Here is a 21,885-nt window from a genome sequence, read left to right as displayed (position 1 = left end):
GCAACAGTGCTTTAACCCTGTCACTCCTTGCAAGAACAGCGAGAGTCTCCTGAAGTTGATGTGCTATTTTCTTCTCGATACCCTCTAAACAGGTTCTTCTGACGCTGCCTGAACAGCACCGGGCCAGCTATGCCCACTTGTCCTCCAGTCCCCTGCTCATGTTAGAGCAGCTGCTGATGAACATGAAGGTGGATTGGGCCACCACGGCCGTGCAGACTCTGCACCAGCTGCTGGCTGGACAAGACATCGGCGTCACCCTGGACGAGGTTGACTCATTACTCTCCAGATACGCAGGGAAAGCCCTGGACCTCCCCTACCCTCTGAGAGGGAAACGAACAGGTGATTGACAGCATGCTAGACATGGAAGTTGTACAGGGAAGAAGAAATGCTATGCTACTCTTGGGTTCCATCTCCTCTCTCTACTAACTGAAGGGATCCTAGGGAAATGCAGCTGTTTATTACTTAGACAAATTCTGGATCTTAGGAGAAGGGCCAAATGCTACATGTGTGATAACACAGAGGTGTGGGAAGCCAGACAACCTGGCCTTGTCAGTGGATTCATAAGTGCTATGTTTTTTATGGGGGACACACTTCATTTCCAGGGTCATGTCAGGCATCAACTAAGCTGATTCAACTTCTTCTAAAAGGAAGAAAACACCAGTCTAGATGCTCCTGGCCAGTTCCCTGTCCTCCAGGGACATCATTTAAGTGTCTTCTGCTTCTCTTTGGGCATTTTTAGATTTATTTTGAGAAATGTGCTCCATTGTCTCATGTGCCTTAAGCATGACTTGTTTTTGTTGTTGTTTATTTTGAGGAAGAGGCATACATCTTGGGCTTACAAGTTTGTTTGTTTTTTACCATTGTTCTATATTTAATAGAACCATGTTGCAACAATCAACAAAACCAGCTGATGTTCATGCTAAGCATCTAAGATGCTTGTGGTAGACCAGTGTCTTGTCAGCTCTTTCTCTCTCTCAGCAGATTCCATGATTCACCTCCAGGAGCCTGTCCATCAAGCTTCAGACTCAGAGACACTGTCTAGGTCATCGTCAGCTGAGTTCTCCGCTGCTGCTGCTGCTGCTGCTCCTGGTGAGGACTGCTCTGCTCTCTCCTTCTCTCATTTGCTCTTATTTCCACATGAGAAGCTCTTTTTTTCCCATAATTTACTCCAGCTTTTTACTTCCCAGTAGATTCATCATATAGCTGACTCATTATCCATGACAGTGTACCTGTAAAATGTCTCCGAAAACACTGCATCAGTAAACCCTGAGCTGTTGCTCCCAGAGGAAGAAGCTGCGTACAGATGGGCATGTGTACACATACACAAACACACACACATTCATTCTCTCTCTCTCTCTCTCTCTCTCTCTCTCTCTCTCTCTCTCTCCTTATATACTTTATCTTACTCTGACAAAGTAACTCATCCTTGTAGATTCTGCATTCTTTATCTTACAAAGGAAAAAAGAGACCCAGAATGACTAACTCACTAACAGGAACCCGTGGTAGAACTCTAAGTCTGTCCATCAGTCTAGAACCAGAGTTCTTGCCCAGCCCTGACCTGCCCCTTCTATTTCCATACCCTTGACACCACCATGAGAGAGCTGAGACAGGCGGAAAGAATGTCACCTTAATCATCCTCTACTGAAAACCTGAATGTTGGATGACTCAAAATTTCTCCAGTCCAGACAAGCCCACATGTAGCTGTAAAAGCTTTGGGAATGTGGATTCTGAGTCTTAGTTTGCTTTTCTGATGCTGGGATAAAATACTGAGCAAACACAGCTTAGGAATGGAAGGGGTTTTATTGAACACTTGCAGGTTGCAAGTCATCACTGAAAGACACTAGGGCAAGAATTGAAGCAGAGAAACTCTGCTTACAGCTCGCTCCCGTGACTTCCTCAGCTTTCCCTTTCTCTCTCCTTCCTTCCTTCCTTTCTTTCATTTTTGTTGTTACTATTGTTGGGGGATTTTTGTTTTCTATTTTTTTTTTAATACTGATTTTCTTTGTGTATCCCTGGCTGTCCTGGAACTAGCTCTGTAGACCAGGCTGTCATCAAACTTGCATAGATCTGCCTGCCTCCCAAGTACTGCGATTAAAGGAGTACACCACTGTCACCCAGCTCACCAGCCTGCTTTCTTATACAACCCAGGACCACCTGCCCAGGGGTGACACAGAGAGCTAGACACACGCATGTATGCACGCACTCACACACGCACACACATGCACATCAGTTAGTAATCATGAAAAGGCCCTACAGACATGCCCACCAGCAGTCTGACGGAGGCAGTCCTTTAGTTGAAACTTCTTCTTCCCATGTGATTCTAGTTTGTGCCAAGTTGACAAAAACTAACAAGCACAAGAGTATTGATTCTGAAACAACATACTCTGAATTGACAACACTATAAATATGGGAAGATTAACTATATTTAGTCTTCATGAAAGCTGTATTGCCCACACAAGGGATGAGCTCCCTGAAGGCCTCAATTCTGCTCTGCTCACCGTTTTTCAGCACCCTTCACTACCAGTCTCCAAGGCCATGTACAGATGAGCCACATTCAGGAAAGTCTCAGTAGCTGTTAAGCCAAACAGTCAGGAGAGTAGGGCTCTGGGTGCTGAGAAGCTGTGTGTGTGTGTGTGTGTGTGTGTGTGTGTGTGTGTGTGTGTGTGTGTGTGTTTTCTTATTTTATCTGTGTGCCCATCCTTCTAAATGGGTTGTTTGCAAACAAATCCAGATATACATTGTTTCACTTATAAGTATGTCATTACAAACTTCTAAAAGCCAGGCACTTTTATAGAATCTAACCATTGGAGGCTGGGGGGATGGCTCAACAGCTAAGAATATGCACTTCTGTTACAGAAGACTGCAGTTCCCAGAACCCACACAGAGGGACTCACATTGGTGGAAACTCCAGCCACAGGGGAGTTAACACCTTCTTCCAGATTCTGTGGCTACCTGTGCTCACACCTGCTTATACCCAACACAAACACATAATGTAAAATAAAATAAAGTCTTTTAAAGAATCAAACTCAATGCTAGACCTAAAAGCAAATTAATGATTGTTATAAAATATCTAGTTGTTATTGAAATGTCCCCATTTGTCAGGTAAAGTTATTTTTTTTGTTTACATTTTTATTTTTTTGTTTCTAAATTCAGTTCCAAATAATCTCCACATGTGGCATTTGGCTTAAGTGTCTCTTAAGCCTATCTAATTGGTCAGCCCATCTCTTTTTTCTCCCTCATTTGTCCCATTTACTGATTTTTTTTTTTTTTTTTTTTTTTTTTTTTTTTTTTTTTTTTGAGACAGGGTTTCCTTGTGTAGCCTTAGCTATCCTGAAACTTACTTTGTAAACCAGGCTGACGTAGAACTCAGAGATCTGCCTACCTCTGCCTCTTGAATGCTGGGATCAAAGGCGTTTCTCTGTTCTGTGACTCAAACAGCCACCGAGTACCTAGATCTCTCATTCCAGTGGGACCTTGTGAAAGGTAAAATTCTGTCTTTCCCTCTTCACTGATGAGCTGGAATGTTGACAAGCTTTTTCTCTGACTTCTTACTCCAGGAAGTGCCTTAGTCCGTTCTCCCAGTCCCAAGGAGAGAGCTTTCCCTCAGACTCAGCCACCACTGGAGTTCATACCCCCAGAAACACCCCCTGCCAAGGATCAGTGGGTCCCAGATGAGACGGAGAACATCTGCATGGTCTGCTGCAGAGAGCACTTCACTATGGTAAGCAGCCTCTGCCCTCAGCATCACTCCAGGGAGAGAAAAGCAGTACCAGCTTGTGAGCTCGAGTTCTCAGTTAACTGTCCACAAGAAGATGTTTTCAGATCACAAACCCTACGACTGCATCTGCCTTTGACCTGAACAAGTGCATTTTCAGGACCCATTCATTAGTAGACATCCTCAGATATAAAACCATTGTCGTTATCACTGGATGATAAAAACAGGCAGAAGTCACCAAGCCTTTTGCGATCCTGTATCTAGTCCCTATGTCTTTCACAACAAGACAGTGACCTGATAATAGTTGTCTCTGCTAGCTCAGGAGACAGAAGACTCAGTTCCTCCTCTCAGCTCTGCTTCCTAATAGCATTGTGACTGTAAACAGTTTCAATCTCATGGGCCTCTTATAAGCTACAGTGGATGCATGAATTGGCTTATGGTGTTGTTAAAACTACATATAATTGCATATGGTACCACAGTTAATACCAGTACCTGTCAAAATGACTATCAACCACTGAAAGTGAAATGGAGCAATCCTTTAAAAACACAGTTTGGAGGGGCTTGGGTATGCACCTCAGTTGAGAGAGTGGTGGCCTATCATGGACCAAGCCCCTGGTTCAGTCCCAGCACCTCTAAGAATGGGTATGATGACGCACATCTGTAATACCCATACTCAAGAGGCAGAGACAGGAGGATCATCAGTTCAAGGTCATTTTCTGTTACATAGTGAGTCTGAGGCCAGCCTGAGCTACAGGAGACAGACCGTGAGTCCAAAAAAAAAAAAAAAAAAAAAAAAGCTGGAGAGATGGTGGTTCCATGGTTAAGTGCTTGCTGCTCTTACGGAAGACCAGAGTTCAGTTCCCAGCACCCACACCAAGCAGCTTATAACAGCTTCTAACTCTAGTTCTAGGGATCTGGTGCCCTCCTCTGGCCTCTGTTGAGGCCTGAACTCAAGTTCAGGCCTCACGCAGACATAGACATATAAATAAAAATAAAATAAAGCTGTAAAGCATGGAATCTGCTAATAATGTGGATTAACTCTGTGTAACCCTCCACTAAGCATGGACTCTGTTAACAATGCAGATTAACTATACTAACACTCGTGCAAATGCTATTGCCCTCAGAGCCTACAAGATCGTAGAAGGCCATGGCTCGTGCCTTAGTCTGTTAGTCTCTGTTCGGGGCCATTTCCCCAGTCGACAGACGCTTGCACTACAGCCACATTCAGAGGGAGCTCAGCAGTTACTTTACCAAATGGTCAGGAGAGCAAGACTCTGGAGTCCCCTGCTAGATTTTACTATAATTCAGGCTGGCTTAGAACTTACTGTGTATCTCAGGCTGGCCTCAAACTCTCAGCAATCCCCCTGCCTCAGCCTCCTGGATGCTGGGATTATAGGTGCGAGCCACACCTGCCTTCCCTGTTGCTTCTTATGGTATCTCCGCATGTTGCTTCCACACAGAGGCAAACCTTGTCAGGACCTGTTAGTTGAAAATGGAGCAGGACTTAAAACATTTGTTCTTCAGCTGAATAATACCTTAGAATATCTGTTTGGTAGGCTTTTGTTTGTTTTGTTTTCTTTTCTTTTCTTTCATTATATGAGGAAGAGGTGTTGAGAATCCAACCCAGGGCTTTGAGCACTAAGCTAAAAACCCATTCCCCTAAATATGGCCTTTCCAGGGACATGGGCTAGCATGCTTCTGTTTAGTAAAAACCCAAGTGCCCCATGTGCTTAATAAGCCATGATTTGTAGAAAAAAAAAGTGCAAACATATGAATGACAGTCTCACTTTCATCTCTTGTCATTTCTTCTATCCCAACGGCTCTCCTCAGTTCAACAGGCGTCATCATTGTCGCCGCTGTGGGAGACTAGTGTGTGGCTCCTGCTCCACTAAGAAAATGGTGGTGGAAGGCTGCAGAGAAAACCCAACACGCGTTTGTGACCAGTGCTACAATTACTACAACAAAGAGTGAGTATCCTGCCTGCGGCCAGTCTGACCACTGTCACCTCCCCCAGGTCCCTACTGTCCCATCACTCCCACTGTGCCCTATCACACTGTGTCACACCACAGAGGTGTTTGATTTAACATGTACACTGCAGTTAACTAACCGTATTGAGCAGGGCTCATAGGATGAGCTTTGTCAGAGACACTTTGAAGATGGAGGTAGGATGAGAAGGGAGTGTTCAGAGTTCTCACAGGCTGGGTTTTTTAGTTTTTTTTTTTTTTGTTGCTTTTTTTTTTTTTTTTTTTTTGGTTTTTGGGGTTTTTTGGTTTGTTTGTTTGTTTGTTTGTTTGTTTTGTGAAATCGAGACAGTTTGGTCCTCAACCCTTCCACACACCGAGGTCACCATCTCACCTCGTTACTTCTCTTACCTGGCCACTTGTGGTTCATGCGACTCCAGCTGGACTCCGAACGGTGTGCCCATGCCCGCTGAATGTGTGGCCTCATTTGCTCTAGCCCTAAACTGGCTAGTCACCTTGGCTTGTTACTCACAGACAAGCCCTTACACTCTCCTACACATGGTTAATCTCCGGATAAACTTCAGCAACTGCCCCTCCCTCTAGCAAGGCAGATGGATGAAGAATATGTTTTGTGAGTCATGGTGACTTGGCTTTTTTTTTCTACTGCTTTCTCATCAAGAGTGTAAAGTGCAAAGTCCTTAGAGGAAAATCAGCTATGCAAAAACAGTAGTATTTAGAGTCTCGGGTTTTATTTTATTTAATAGACTTAACTAGATTTTCTATTCTCCTCAAAGGCATTTTTGGTCGTTACTTGCAATAATACGTATTGACAATGTAGGAATGAAGGCATGACATACGTGTCGAACAGTTCCTGAAACCCTAACACACCACTCCCTGATCCCCCTTTCAGGGGTAGGACAGGGATTACCCAAACACCATCCTGATGGGATTTTAAGTGAGCAGAGCCTTTGCAGCAGTCACTCTGCAATAGTTCCATCCTCCTAAGGGGACCCATTTTACTAGGAAGACAGCTAATAAGCCCACCACAAGGTGACTGGCTAGGTGCAGTGGTGACAGAACACACAGATTGGCCCAGGGAGTTGAGAGAACCTCCTGGAGGTGACCCCTAGAGATGAGTCTCAGAGAATGAAGAGTTTGGTAGAAAAGGGACCTAAAAAAGAACAGAACAGAAAAGTTACTCCCAGAGGGTGGAATCGCACATCAAGAGCAGAGGCAGGAGATGACGTAAACCGTTTGGGGAGCTGTGAAGAGGGAGATGGGGAGATGGGCTAGGGTTCTGATCAGTGGACCCTAGACTTAAATAAAGCAGGCAACCGAATCCAAAAGATTTACTGGCACAAGACTTTGGCCTCTTCCCTGGTGCCAGGGACTGGAGTAGGTCAGCATGTTTCTTATAAACATTGTAAACTTAGCCCTTGACCAGAGCTCGTGGAGGAGCAATGGGACCCTTACAGCCTGAAGACAGGTCATGGGTGACAGGAGATAACTAAAGATGTGGCCATGCCCACTCTCAGAAGCCTTTCTTCTGAACCACAAATGAGAAATACTTTCAACCTGAGCAGCTTCTGAGGAATTCTTAAGCAGGAGCAGAATGTGACCATATCTGAGTTTCTGAAATCTTGCTGCAGCCACAAGTAGAGGCTAGGCAGTCGGAGTCAAGGAGAGTTATTTGCAGAATCATGGCAAAGTTATTACAGGTGCCAGTGAAAAATCACGAGGTCTCCTCAGCCAGAGAGAGATGGGGACTTTTAAATGGATATGTAAGAGATAAAAGGGACAAAATATGGTAAGAGATGGTCATGAGCATCAAGGAAGAGAAAAGGTTATAGGTGATTAATTCTCTGACTGTCTTAGTTACAGCCTTATTGCTGTGAACGGATGCCAGGGCCATAGCAACTATTATAAAGAAAACATTTAATTGGGGCTCAGAGGTTCAGTCCACAGTCTGTTATCGTCATGACAGGAAGTGTGCCGGCGGCATCCAGACAGGCATTGCGATTTAGAAGGAGCCAAGAGTTCTGCATCTTGATCCTCAGGCAGCAAGAAGAGACTGAGACACACTAGGCCTGGCTTGAACTTCTGAAACCCCAAAACCTACTCACAGAGACACACTTCCTCCAACACCACCACACCTACTCCATCAAGGCCACACCTCCTTGTGTCAGTCCCATGGGGCCATTTTCACTCAAACTGTCACACTGACCAATGACTAAGTATAACAAATGTCAGTTTTGTTCACTATGCAAAAAAACAGAGAAATGGTGGTTGAGGCATTTTGTTTTTCTCTGTTTCTAGTTCACCAGAGGAGAGCCCATGCCAGTCAGAAGGTAAGGCCTAATCTTGTTCCCTGTGACAACTCAGTCTGCTTGGTTTAGGAATGGAAAGTCATGGCTTTTCTATCTATCAGTTTCCCTTGACATCCTTCACAGGAACCTTTATCTAGGCCCATTAGCTTCTAGCACTGGGAAGGCCAACAACCAAGGGCTTTAGGTTTTAGCTCTTAGTAGGTGACCCCATCTACCACCACCCCAGCTCCCTCCTCTGTCATCCTTTGTCCTCCATTAAGCACTTTGTCCTTCCCTCGGGGGATCACTGTCGGCAGTTTAACCAGTACCCTTCTACTGCTGGCTAGTTTGGGGAGCATCCATGGTTGAGCCATGTCTTTCAGGGTTTCTTGTGTGAAACATCACAGTCATGTCACAAATGCTGTGACATTTATCCCATACATATGTCCAGGGAAGAACACTTGAAGTACCTTACAGGCTTTCCTGAAAAAAAATAAAATAAAAATAAAAATAAAAGGAAAGGGGGGAGAGCACAGTCAAAAACACTCACTGCTCTCACAGAAACCCAGATTTGATTCCTAGTACCCAAACTGAGTGATTCACAACTGCCTGAACGCCTAATTTCAGGTAATCTGGCGCCCTCTCCTGGGCTCACACACACACACACACACACACACACACACACACTCACGCAGGCACACACACAAATAAGTAAGTCTTTTAAAAAAGAAAAGGGACCAAGAAGAAAGATGGGGACCCTCAGACAGCAGGCGGGTAGCTGCCTGTGGCACACACCAGCTTGCCGGGACTGCAGGACCAGCCAGTGACTGGCACATGAATGACAAGCCTCTTCTCAGTTCCAGATAGTGCTAAAAGTGAAAGTCCTTCATATTCGGCTGTGGTGAGAGTCCCCAAAGCAACCGAGGTGGAATGGATCTTGAGTCTAAATGAGGAAGAAAATGAGCTGGTGCGGAGTGAATTTTACTATGAGCAGGTAATAACAATAAAATGTATTGGTCACATAAGATTCTTTATGAGGTCTAACAGTAGAACAGGAAATACAGAGGCTGACGAAGCCTGGTCCTTGTTTGTGAACCACAAAATTATATGCGAGCTGAAACAGGTAACCCAGTCAGGCAGAAAGTGAAGACCCTCACCGGAAATGGACAAAGAGAAGCCCGGAAGACTGTAGGAGTATGGTTGCCCTTGTGAGACAGAAGACCAAGAAAAGGAGGCCACCTGTGTAAATTGTCAAGCAGTAGGAAGTTCCTGAACAGCCAGGGCTATGTAGAGAGACTGCCTGAAAAACAAAACAAAAAGACAAAAGAAGTAAGAACTGTGGACATACTATTTTCTCACAGTTGGACAAAACCTAGCAGCCAGAGCTCATCAGCAGAACGTTGGGCATCTGAAAAGTGTCTGCTCTGATGGTTATCTGTGGAATGTCCAGCTTCCTTTTGCAGCGGTTTCCAGCCCTACAGCTGCGTTTAAACAATGCTCTGTTCCCTGAACTCACTGTCTTTTTCTCCCTTCCCCACCCTGATCAGGCCCCCAGCGCCTCCCTGTGCATTGCCATCCTGACCCTGCACCGAGACAGCAGCACCTGTGGCCACCAGCTCATTGAGCACTGCTGCAGGTTGTCCAGGGGCCTCACCAACCCAGAGGTGGACGCCGGGCTGCTGATAGACATCATGAAACAGCTACTCTTCAGTGCCAAAATGATGTTCGTCAAGTCTGGCCAGAGCCAAGACTTGGCTCTTTGTGACAGGTACATAAGAATGAGCAGGTTTTTATCTGGCTTCCTTTTCTGATTCTACTTCCATCTTTCCATCCTCTTTGATGAAACATGCTGACCTGTATCCTATCGATGCTTATGAGATATAAATACTAATCACAAGTGGTCTAGTTGGCAGTCCCTGCCCTATGTCAGCCTGTGTCCTTTTCTTTTCCATGGTCCTTAAAAGCAGATTATATTCATTTGCTTTCTCTTACCATGATAAAATAACATGACTAAAAGCAATTCTGAGAGGATGGGGCTTATTCAGCACAAAGTTCCACATCACAGTCCATCATAGAAGGAAGTCAGGACAGGAACCTGGAGACAGGAACTGAAGCACAGGCCATAGAGGAGTGCTGCTTACTTGCTTGTTCCTCGTGGCTTGCTCAGCCTTTCTTTTACCATTCAGGACCACCTGTCTGAGGGTAGCACCTCCCCAGTGAGTTAGGCCCACTCACATTGATCATTAATCAAGAAAATAGCCTACAGACTTGCCTGGCCCATCTTATAGAGGTATTTTCTCAATCGAGAGTCCCTCTTCCCAGATCAGTTCAGCTTTGGTCAAGTTGACATAACACTAGCACACAGAGTTTCCCTAGTTGCACCAAGTCACAAAGCAAGGAAAGACCTTAACTAGATTCTTTGTCTTTAAAATAATTTAGGGAAGTACCTTTAGTGTCTGTGGAACTCTAATTTTTAAAAGAAATGTGACCAGTGATTAACCTTGCACAAAACTCCTTCCCTGTCTTGACTGAAACCTCTGTGACTTCTGGATAATGGGTCTATAAAAAAATTTGGGACCACCTAGCCTCACTAGATGGAGTTGGTCTCTGGGATCCACATGGTAGAAGGAGAGAACTCCCACAGGTTCTCTGACTTCTACACACATGCCATAGCACCAGTGTGCACACAAGAAATGAAGAGATGTCTTTTAAAAATTAGGGAACTAGTGGACTTCTGTTTCATGGTGGATTGTGAGTCATCTTATGGAAATGAGGAGAATGTAACTGGTGGTTAGCCTATCTTCTCCTGCAGATTCCTGCACAACCTGCTTTGACTCCATCCATTAACTTGACAATGAAAACTCCTAGTTCCTTACTTATCCACCCAAATGCATGACTCATGAAGTGTGCTCCAGCACCAGTCCCAGCCAGCTTTGGGAACCAGGGATGTAAATGCCTCCTTCAGACACTCACTCAGAGCACATACCTGCACCATCATCTCTTCACACTCTAATCTCAGACAAGTCTCCTTAACCCCATGAGCCTCCTGAGGGTGGCAGAGATCCAGGAAGCCTAACTTTAACAGGGTTCTCACCCCCACAAACTAACACTCTCTCTCTCTCTCTCTCTCTCTCTCTCTCTCTCTCTCTCTCTCTCTCTCTCTCTCTCTCTCTCTACTTCTCTGCTACGTATTGCTATACAAACCAGAATATTCTGTTTTTAACTATGTCTCCTTCTGATGGATAAATAGAGAAAATGAATATATTTCAAAACAAACAAATAACATATCTAGTTCAAATGTTTTCATTTTCCAAATGGAGAGTTATATTACAGCTTCAAATCTGATTTTATAAACCATTCTCCTACCCTGTCCCTACCAGGTTAAAATTATTAAAGATGTGAAATTTTAAAAAATTGCTAAGCAGATGAGTCAGGAGCCACAGATTTCTTTGCTGTAGTTATGGGACAAACCTTAGGAACCATGAGCTTACCACATCAGGCAGAATGGTCTGGCCCTCTAGACCCTCTTGATAAGATTCTCCCAGTCCTCAGGTGTCAGGAGTAAAATTTTTGATAGAGAATGGCCATTCTTAGCACAGAGGAAGAATATGAAGTCTAGGAGACTAGACCAGAAAGGCCAAGGTACCTCTGTAGGTACCACCATAGTAATGATGAAACCACTGTACTGACCAGGAATATAGGTCAATGGGTTTTTTGTTTTGTTTTTTAAGAATTATATGTATGTATGTATATGTGTGTGTGTGTGTGTGTGTATATATATATATGTATGTGTATATATGTATATATATATATATATATATATATATATATTTTTTTTTTTTTTTTTTGTCTGAGTATGTGTGCCCGGTGCCCCCAGAAGTCAGAGATGGTATCATGTCCCCTGGAATTGAAGTTACAGGTGGTTGTGAACCATCACATGGGTGCTGAGAACCAAACCCAGGTCCTCTGGAAAAGCAGCCAGTGCTGTTAACTGGTGAACCATCTCTCCAGGCCCTAAGTCAATGGTTCCCGTTCTGTACTTTCTTGCAACAGTGTTCCAAAGGACCAAAAGCAAGTGGGTAGCTTGTGAGCTCCAGCATTCAGTATGGGGGCCTGTCTCAGAAATCCCAAACACCCATGCTCCTACTCAAACATTAACCACACAGTAGGACTGCCTCAGAAGTTCCAGACACGCATGCTCCTACTTAAACATTAACCACACAGTAGAACTGACTTAGAAATCCCAAACACCCATGCTCCTACTCAAACATTAACCACACAGTAGGACTGCCTCAGAAATCCCAAACACCCATGCTCCTACTCAAACATTAATCCCACAGTAGGACTGCCTCAGAAGTTCCAGACACGCATGCTTCTACTCAAACATTAACCACACAGTAGGACTGCCTCAGAAGTTCCAAACACATCTGACACATTGCATTTTATCCTTAAAACTTTCAGCTTTACATCCATTAAACAGATGAGTATCCTGAGGCGGGTCTCAGAGCTGTTGAGTTAGAGGTGGGGTTAAGAGTCTGACTCTAGACCCTTCACTCAGAATACCTATGCTCTGTATCTCTTGGCTCCCATGATCACACTTAGCACTGAAAACGAAATAGCCTTCCAGCAGCAGTCACTTCAGAACTCAACACAGCCTCCTCTGCTCTTTCTCCCTGTAGCTACATCAGCAAGGTAGACGTCCTGCACATTTTAGTCGCTGCTGCCTACCGCTATATGCCTTCTCTAGATCAGATCTTGCAGCCAGCTGCAGTAACCAGGCTGAGAAACCAGCTCCTGGAAGCTGAGTACTACCAACTGGGCGTTGAGGTGAGACAATGATGAAGCGTCCTTATACCCTGCTGTCATTAGTGGCTTTGAAACAGGCCTTTCTGTCTCCATTGTCCTCATCATGGACAGACACATAGAGGGTACACCCAGCTTGCCAGGGTGAGTGACAGCACTTGGACGGTGGGCAGGCAGTTGGCAAAGGAACAGAACAGGGCTTGGGAAGACTCAGACCTGAACATAGACACCTCTCGTTTTTACCTCCAGGTCTCTACAAAGACTGGGCTTGATTCCACAGGAGCATGGCATGCCTGGGGCATGGCCTGCCTCAAAGCTGGAAACCTCTCTGCTGCAAGGGAGAAGTTCAGTCGCTGCCTGAAGCCTCCTTTGGACCTGAACCAACTGAGTCATGGCTCAAGACTAGTCCAGGATGTGGTCGAGTACCTGGAATCCACAGTGAGACCCCTCATGTCCTTGGTAAGAGCAGAGCAGGCATTGGGCTCCATTCAGTAAGAGACTAGGGACAATGAATGGTGCATTTGGGCTCAGAGGTTCCTCACTGATGTCTGTCTGTCTGTCTCTTTCTATTACTTTTGGTTAGATTAGTGTTATAAGATTAGATAACATAAGATTGCATAAGGTTAAATAAGATTTGGCTATCTATGGTTATATAAGTAACTGAGTTGGGAGGGGGTTGTTATATGATTTTTGTTTTTTCAAGACAGGATTTCTCTGTGTAGCCTTGGCTGTCCTGGAACTCACATTGTATACCAGGCTGGCCTTGAACTCATAGAAAACCACCTGTCTCTTCCTCCCAAGTGCTGGGGTTAAAGGCATGGGCCACCACCACCGACTTACAAAATCAGTTTTTTAAAAGAAACTATAAGAGATATTAAAAAAATTAAAATCTCATTACCAGATTACTGAGTTTTAATATTCCATTTGGAGTTTCTTTGCTTTTTCATTTTGAACAGTGCATCGCCATGTATTTATGTGTGGCCATATAAACTCACCCATGCATGTATTGTTGGCTGTCGTCTCTCACTTTCCGTTTTGTTTGTACATTTGTTTTGAGTGTGTGTGAGTGTGTGACACACACACTCATACACACACACACACACACACACACACACGTCAGAGGACAACTTGCAGGAGTCCATTCCATCCTCCCTCCAAGATGAAATTCAGAGGTCAGGCTGGTTTCCTGCACCCTCACAGGCTGAACCTCACTGCTGCACCCAACTTGCTGGACTTTGAGCTCACCATTAACAGCAGATTCTCTAGTTAGCCCCAACCCAAACACTGGGTTACAGATGCCCCAGAACACAAACTTTTACACAGCTGCTTGGGTCCACAGACCTTGCACAGCAAGCACTTTGACAACTGAGCAGTCTCCAGTCCCTGGTTTAATTTTGTTTTATCCAGAACAGCCTTGAACTCATAATCCTCATGCCTCAAGCTTGTGCACCATCAAACTCAGCTAGTGTTAAGATCTGCTGGGAGACAGGCAAAGTGATGCAGACCTACAGTTCCAGCTACTTGGGAGCTAAGAGGGCTTGGAAGAGGGAGAACAACTTCTTAAACTGCAATTCAAAGTCAAATTGATTAGCCCAGGAAGACTGTCTAGAAGCAAACAGCATGTTTATGGTGTTGAATGGGGCTTGAATTGTGCCTCTTGTAAAGGCTCTCATATCCTTCCTGTCTTTCTACCCTACAACTGTAGACTTTTCCACTGTTAAGTGTTCCCTCAAGCAGCCATGCTTCCCTGAGGTGCAGACAGATGCTTCTAGTAGCTGTGAAAACTCTCCACCTTTGATTGTTTGTATGCCTGTTTTTTGAGACAGGGTTTCTCTGTGTAGCCCTTGCTGTCTTGGAACTTGCTCTGTAGACCAGGCTGACCTTGAACTCATACATCTGCCTGCCTTTGCCTCCTGTGCATTGCTTCTGTATATTGCATTACAGTTATAACACAGTACTCCGTGCCTGGGCTTTTCTCACCCTCTTTTTCCTGCCAGCAAGATGATGATTACTTTGCCACCTTGAGAGAACTGGAAGCCACCCTTCGAACTCAGAGCCTCCTCCTGGAGGCCATTCCTGACGGGAAGATCATGAACAACACTTACTACCAAGAATGTCTCTTCTACCTGCACAACTACAGCACCAACCTGGCTATCATCAGCTTCTACATGAGGCATAACTGCCTTCGGGAAGCCCTGCTGCACCTGCTCAACAAGGTAAGACTTTCAGACACAGTCCAGGGGCAGTGGCTGCCCCATTACCTCCTTAGACGTAACTCAGTGTCAGGTCAAAATGAAAGCTTGTCTGTAGTCATTCAATGAGGGCAGCAAGTCTTAACTTAAGAATCAAAAATTCCTCCTGACCAGCAATAGCAAATTTGTCTCTTTTCCCAAAGCACAGAGCACATTCAGAGAATCGACCCAGCCTCTAGAATAAGGGGTTCAGTGAGAGTCTTGTGTGGCATCAGGCACATTGTTGCAGAGATGGGCACACCACATGTGTGTGTACTTAAGAAAGCAGCATGCCCTCTCCTTGCCCTCTCTCCCCGGCACCTCCTGCTGGAGGCAAGAGCACTAAGAACACCACCACTTCCTTGGCCATCACTCTACTGTGTACAGGGGAGGGGGATCGGGGGCAAGAGAAAAAAAAGGGGTGGAAGGGAGAGCAAGAGAGAGAAGGTCTGTATATAGGGGTCCTGGTACACGTGGCAGTCAGAGGATAAATCCCAGGAGTCACTTCTCACCTTCCATCTTTGAGGCAGGGTTTCCTTCCTGTCTCTGTGGCTCTTCTGCATCCTCTAGGCTAAGCTTTCTCTTGTTTCTGCCTTCCATCTCGTCAAAGGTGTCCTGAGCTTACAAATACACGCTCCTGCACGTGACATGGGCTCCAGGACCAGACTCTGAGCTCTCTTCTATGCCTGCACTTCCTTTTATCTCAACATTCCATGAGTAACTTCCCGACAAAGCAACTGATATTTACCAAAGTTCACAGAAAACGAAACATTATTATTCAACCACACTAAATCTGAATAGCAGCCAATGACAATTTACAAAGAGGTCTATCTTATAGATGACTCCAGGAGAAATCCTGCATCATGGTAACTAGACCCTTCTAGAACAGTGAGAGAGACCATTGCTTAGCTTGTTAGTCTTGGCTGCTGAGCAAGTCTTAAAAGTCAGATAGAATGAGGCTCATTATTTGGAATTTCATTTCCCCTTTTCCTCCATCTCCACATGAGTTGAGAAGTAACGATGTTTCCACAAGGCACAGACTGATGGTGTAAATAGGTCCCGTTGCCTTGGATAAGGACAGCCAGAGGTTAGCAGCTTATCTTCTTATCCAGGGAGAAGCTGACCACAGCACTGCCTCACTCTGAGGTTCTGTCACATTGGCTACCTTTGCCTTTGTTAAGAGCCTTGCCTTTATCCTCCAGGAAGTAGGGATACAGAAAAATGCACTGAAACATGACACTTGAGCTCCTAGCATTGCAGGGTTTCTGCCCTCAGTGTGAACATTCTAAACATGACACCCTCATGTTGTTCCTCTCACCAGAGGGCCTCGATGAGTCATTAGGATGAAGGGCACCTCCTTAGCATGCCCCTGGACTTCAAGATCTCTCTCCATACATCTCATGTTTTTGTCACCACAAATGCTATTGATGTTCCACATTCCAGACTCACCAAAATGTTAATATTATTATCTTTATTGGTTTCATGCACTGCTCTATTCATCTAGAGTGCCCTGGCCCTCCTTGTTTCCTTGGAAAAATTCCATTCATCCTTTTAGGCTAAACAGGGGTTAAGCATCCCTAGACTAGGAGCACAAACTAGAGAGGCAGAGTCAGGGATATTTCTGTGAGTTCAAGGTCAGCCTGGTCTATATTTCAAGTTCCATGACAGCTGGGGCTCTGTAGAGAGGAAGAGGAGAAGAGCTTGGAAGGAGAAAGAGAAGCAGAAGAGAACAGAGGAAGAGTGGAGAGGGGTGGGGAAGAGAAGGAGGGAGCAAAAGAGCAGGTTTGTGCAATATTACATGGGGTGCCCCAAGAAGGTGGCCTCTGAGTGAAAGGCTGAAAGACAGAGGACAGCTGGAGGGAAGTAGCAAATGACAAGGCCAGGGTGGCTGAAGCCAGGAAAGATGAGACAGGTTAGTAGCAGAAGCAGATACAATCAGGAATGCAAAAGCTAAATCATTCAGGGTATGTATACATTGGGAGAACCTGGGCTTTCTTTTAGTGAATGAGTAACAAAATCACAGGAAGATGGTGGGCAGAAGAGTGACTTCATCTGACTCATGTGTCAACAGCATTGATGTGTGGGCTTTATGTGGAAGGAGTGGGCGGTGGGAGGTCATGGAGAAGGCTGCTTCAGTAATCCAGCTGAGTTGACGGTGGTGAGGGTCAGCGCATGAGGTGTTCCAATGGTACAGCTTGCTAAAAAGTTCTGTCAGAGTTTGAGGAGGAAAATGGTCCTGAGGCTTTTGACCTCAGCCACTGGAAGAATGGCATTGTGTTTGGGAAAGAGGGGAGTGTGAAAGGAGCAGGTTTCATGGAACAATCAGGAATGCACTTTTCAGTGTGTTGAATTTGTCAGCTTTGCAGGAAGACGTTAAAAGTTAGCTGGGTTCCATGGGAGATGTCAATTTGGAGGTCCAGGAGGGTGAGCAGGCTGGGATAGAGGTGTGCGTATCGTCATCACACAGCATGGAAAGCCATAGGACTAGATAAAATCACTAGGGTAGAAGGGCTACAGGGATGAGAGGAACCAGCTAGGACCTCAGTGGCTGGAGATGTTGAAAGAAAATCTTTAGAGGATGGTTCCTAGTGTCCTGGAAGCAAAATAAAGAATTTTTTCTCAGTTAAAGTGAAAGTTTTAAGCTTAAGGGTCTTCAAGGAGAAGGAAGGCATCATCTGTCAAAAGCCACTGTTCCCATTGGGGATGACAAACCAGTCTTCTAGCATGCGAGAGGTCTTGGTTGGTCCCCAACACCACAGAGAACCAATTCTGATAGAATTAACAGTGTAGAGCTTCTTGTTAGCTAGCTAGCTGCAGTGTGAAAGCATTTGGGGGCAAAAGTGATATTAGGAGAGAAAACCTTGGGAGAGGAAAAAGAGCCCATGAGTGTAGAGAGACGTCAAGCAAGGGGCAGAGTAGAGCGTCTAAGGAGTGTGTTCTCAGAGGAACTTGTGATGCTAGGTAGTGCTCCAGGAAGATGCTGAAGCTCAAAGCCAACCCTAGAATTTGCCAGAACCAGCTCTCACACTTCTGACTTCCTACCTTTCCCTACTCCAGGAAAGTCCCCCAGAAGTCTTCATAGAAGGCATTTTCCAGCCAAGCTATAAAAGTGGGAAGCTGCACACTTTAGAAAACTTACTGGAATCCATCGATCCAACCTTGGAGAGCTGGGGAACATACCTGATCGCTGCCTGCCAGCATCTGCAGAAAAGGAACTACTACCACATCCTGTATGAGCTGCAGCAGTTTATGAAGGTGATAACACCCCAGCCTCTCTTCCTCTCCTGTCCCCAGTGCTCTGTCGTGCAGGGAGGCCGTGCAAGAGAAGGGGACAGAGCTGTCATTTCATTCCTGACCTTGGTATTCCACCAGGCTCTCTAACATTGTTAAATATTTAGACTTTCATCCTACATTTAGAGCCAAACTTTAGTTTTGTCCATAATAACATTTTTCAGAATTCAAAAAATGTGGGGACTCATAACCATCTATGATTCCAGTCCTAGGAGATCCAACGCTCTCTTCTGACCTCTGTGACCACCAAGCCCACACGTGGTACACAGACATGCATGCAGGCAAAATACTCACACACATAAAATAAAATAAAACTTAATTTTAAAAAAGAATTCAAGGACTGTAAAGATTAAATATATATATATATATATATATTTAATATATATGTATATTATATATATATATATATATATATATATCGAATCCATAAGGAATGATGTTCCAGAAAAGAAAGCTGGGGTCTTTAGAAGGAAGTGTATACAACTAGAAAGGCCACGTTTCCTATAACCTCAAAGAAATTACATCATCTGATGCCAATTAAGACCGAATCCATACTCAGTGGAGAATCAGAAGGATCTTTCTTTAGATCTCTACAGGGTGAAGTAATATCTAACCCAAGAGCTTAGCTGCAAGTCCACTGTAGGGTCTCTGGGACCCTGTAATTACCAACATAAAAATGCCAGGTGATAGGAAAGGCACCAGAGCTTATCAGGGAAGAAGAGGGAATCTGGAATAGAGATCATAGGGCCAGAGCACAAAGGTCTGCTGTGAATTCTCATGACACCCAACCTCCAACATCTCTGACCTCTCCTAACCCAAACATCAACCTTTTCAATCCTAGGACCAAGTCCGGGCTGCCATGACCTGTATTCGGTTCTTCAGTCACAAAGCAAAGTCATACACAGAGCTGGGAGAGAAGCTGTCATGGTTGCTTAAGGCCAAGGACCACCTGAAGATCTACCTCCAAGAAACATCCCGCAGCTCCGGAAGGAAGAAAACAAGCTTCTTCCGGAAGAAGATGACTGCGGCTGATGTGTCCAGGTATTGCAATGCCCTGCTGATGGTCAGAGCAGGCAGGGAGCTGGGGCTGAGGGCATCAGCCCTGGACAGCAGTGTCTGCTACAACCTCGAAAGCTCCTGGGGTGCTTGTAGGAAGGGAATTAGGATCACATAGTACGGCCAGACTGAGACCCACATTCTGTACAATGAGCAAAAGTAATTAGAAAATAAAGGTCCCGTAAAATGTTCCTCTTTCCTCTTTTCTCCCTTGGTATACATCAGCCGCTGGCCAACCCGGCCTCCAGGATCCTCAACCCAAGTGCTTTCTTCTTTTATGCTCATCAACCACTTTATTTAGAACACACTATTGCAAGTAAATGCTTAGCCAGACATGGTAATCCATGCTGAAGCAGAAGAATTATGAATCTGAGGTGAACCTAAGCAGTGTAGCTAGATATAGTAAAAAAAAACCTGAGTAAACAGTTTTCCACTACCCTAATTTGTTCTTTTTAGACTCAGTCCCCATAATAGCTCTTCTGACTGGTTCCTGTCTGCTTCTCCTCTGGTATGAGCTGTGAGGCTGGGGCCCCAGCCTCACTCTGGTACCTGCCACATAGGTACTTGGGAAGTATTTATTGATTCAGTACTGAAACTTTATCCAGCTCCACAGTACACCATAACTGTCGTGTGCCAGTGGGTAGACCTATGTTCTTCGTTTTTGCTGAACCATAACTGAGAGGTATCTCAAGCCCTTCAACTTCATGTTACTTCTTTGGTCTTTCCATGGCCATGATGAACCATGATGAAACAATCACCCAGCCGCAGACCCCTACTCCTGAGAGCCTCACGAGGCTGGACCTGCCTCACATGCCTGCCCTGTCCCCACAGGCACATGAATACGCTGCAGCTACAGATGGAAGTGACCAGATTCTTACACCGCTGTGAAAGCGCAGGGACCTCTCAGATCAGCGCCCTGCCTCTGCCAACACTCTTCGAAAACAACCACATGAAAATGGAAGTTGCCTGCAAGGTACGCAGAGCGTGTCACCTCTGGCTGGCTGCTAGCATCTTCCAGAATGCATGTTCCAGTTGTAATTATCTGGCTATGTCACTTGTTCCCTTGATGGCTTCCTCCACACTGGAAAGTGAGCCTCAGGCTGGAGGCAGAGTCCAATTAGATCACTTGTATCTCTCCTACTTGGATGCTTAGTAAAGTCTCAACACATATTTAATAATTAGACAAATGCATTGGGTGTGTTGGCTCATATCTGTAATTCCAGCTCTAGGGAGGGAGAGGTAGGAGACTCACTGCAAGTTAAATGCTAGCCTGATCTACATAGTGAATTCTAACCCAGCTAGGACTATGGAGGAAAACCCTGTCTCCACAGAAACTGACGATGATGGTGGTGGTGATGGTGATAGGAACCCTGTTGTTGTTGTTGTTGTTGTTGTTGTTGTTGTTGTTGTTGTTTTACTGAGAAGCTATTTGAATAATTATGATTCCTTTAAGCATCTCTCTCTCTCCATCCAGGTTATGCTTGGAGGGAAAAATGTGGAAGATGGTTTCGGAATTGCATTCCGTGTTCTACAGGTACGATATATGATTCAAGAGTATGCCAAGGGAACCCACACCTGGCATGTCTGTGAAATGGTATTCTTTAAAAAATATTCTTATTCTAAGAAGAGCAGATTTACATGTACATTAGGGGTGAAATCATATATGATACAGAACTGGACAGAACTGACAGAACTGTGTCACTTAGCCACAAGCTAACCTTAGCCTCTCGAAAGGTATCAAGGAGCCCATGTAAGACGGCTCCCCAGAACTGGTTTACTGCAGAACTTTTACTCATCTTCTCGGGAGAACATGTCTGTAAGGAGGAGTGAGACATCTCTCCCGAGACCTGTGGCATAAGAGCTAACCTAGACTAGGTTTGGTGTATTTATTTGACAAGTTTCATCAAATGAGTCTTTTGATAAAACGTTTCAACACTTACGCAGTTCTTAACAGACAACACTATTTCCAAGATAAAAGTGAGTCAGGGGAGAGAGAATTTGTCGTAGGAATTAATAGAATGTCTTCTGCAAGTCCATGGAGCCAGGCATGGTGGCATACCCTGGATTCTCAGTGTTTGGGAAGTAGAGGCAGTCAAATCAGGAGGCATTCAAGACCAGCCTTGACCCTGTCCTGAAGAAAAGAGAAAAGAACTGGAAACTCGTAGGATGCACCATTCCGTACACTGAGGAGGCAGTGTTTGTAATCACGTCTTAAATGTTTTCCCGACTCCTCTCTTGCTTTCCTGTATCTCTGTGGTCCTGTCATCCTACATTCTGTCCTAGGACTTCCAGCTGGATGCTCCTGCGACCTACTGCAGAGCTGCCAGGCAGCTGGTAGAGAGGGAAAAATATGGCGAGATCCGACAGCTGCTCAAATGTGTCAGTGAGTCAGGCATGGCAGCCAAAAGTGATGGTGACACCATCCTCCTCAACTGCCTGGAAGCCTTCAAGAGAATTCCACCTCAGGTGCGCTCCCTCCTGGGTCTCTCTGGTCTTCTGTCTGCAACCTCCTCCTCGTCATT

General features: G+C 45.1%; 1 protein-coding gene across 1 annotated transcript in view; it reads left to right on the top strand.

Moving 5' to 3' along the window:
• Nucleotides 1-21,885, top strand: part of ZFYVE26 (zinc finger FYVE-type containing 26) — a 57,986-nt gene that overhangs the window by 31,147 nt on the left and 4,954 nt on the right. The window contains exons 25-39 of the mRNA XM_080936029.1: nucleotides 93-339; nucleotides 982-1,089; nucleotides 3,558-3,721; nucleotides 5,546-5,682; nucleotides 7,993-8,024; nucleotides 8,840-8,976; nucleotides 9,530-9,750; nucleotides 12,662-12,809; nucleotides 13,035-13,244; nucleotides 14,783-15,001; nucleotides 18,074-18,271; nucleotides 19,149-19,348; nucleotides 20,195-20,336; nucleotides 20,838-20,897; nucleotides 21,647-21,829. Of these exons, the coding sequence (XP_080792155.1) occupies nucleotides 93-339; nucleotides 982-1,089; nucleotides 3,558-3,721; nucleotides 5,546-5,682; nucleotides 7,993-8,024; nucleotides 8,840-8,976; nucleotides 9,530-9,750; nucleotides 12,662-12,809; nucleotides 13,035-13,244; nucleotides 14,783-15,001; nucleotides 18,074-18,271; nucleotides 19,149-19,348; nucleotides 20,195-20,336; nucleotides 20,838-20,897; nucleotides 21,647-21,829 (2,406 nt within the window). The remainder of the gene's footprint in view (nucleotides 1-92; nucleotides 340-981; nucleotides 1,090-3,557; nucleotides 3,722-5,545; nucleotides 5,683-7,992; nucleotides 8,025-8,839; nucleotides 8,977-9,529; nucleotides 9,751-12,661; nucleotides 12,810-13,034; nucleotides 13,245-14,782; nucleotides 15,002-18,073; nucleotides 18,272-19,148; nucleotides 19,349-20,194; nucleotides 20,337-20,837; nucleotides 20,898-21,646; nucleotides 21,830-21,885) is intronic.

The sequence above is a fragment of the Micromys minutus genome, assembly GCF_963924665.1.
Source record: "Micromys minutus genome assembly, chromosome: 1".
Classification (NCBI taxonomy): Eukaryota; Metazoa; Chordata; class Mammalia; order Rodentia; family Muridae; genus Micromys; species Micromys minutus.
The sequence above is the reverse complement of the archived record's forward strand: the minus strand, read 5'-3'. Positions and strand labels throughout refer to the sequence as shown.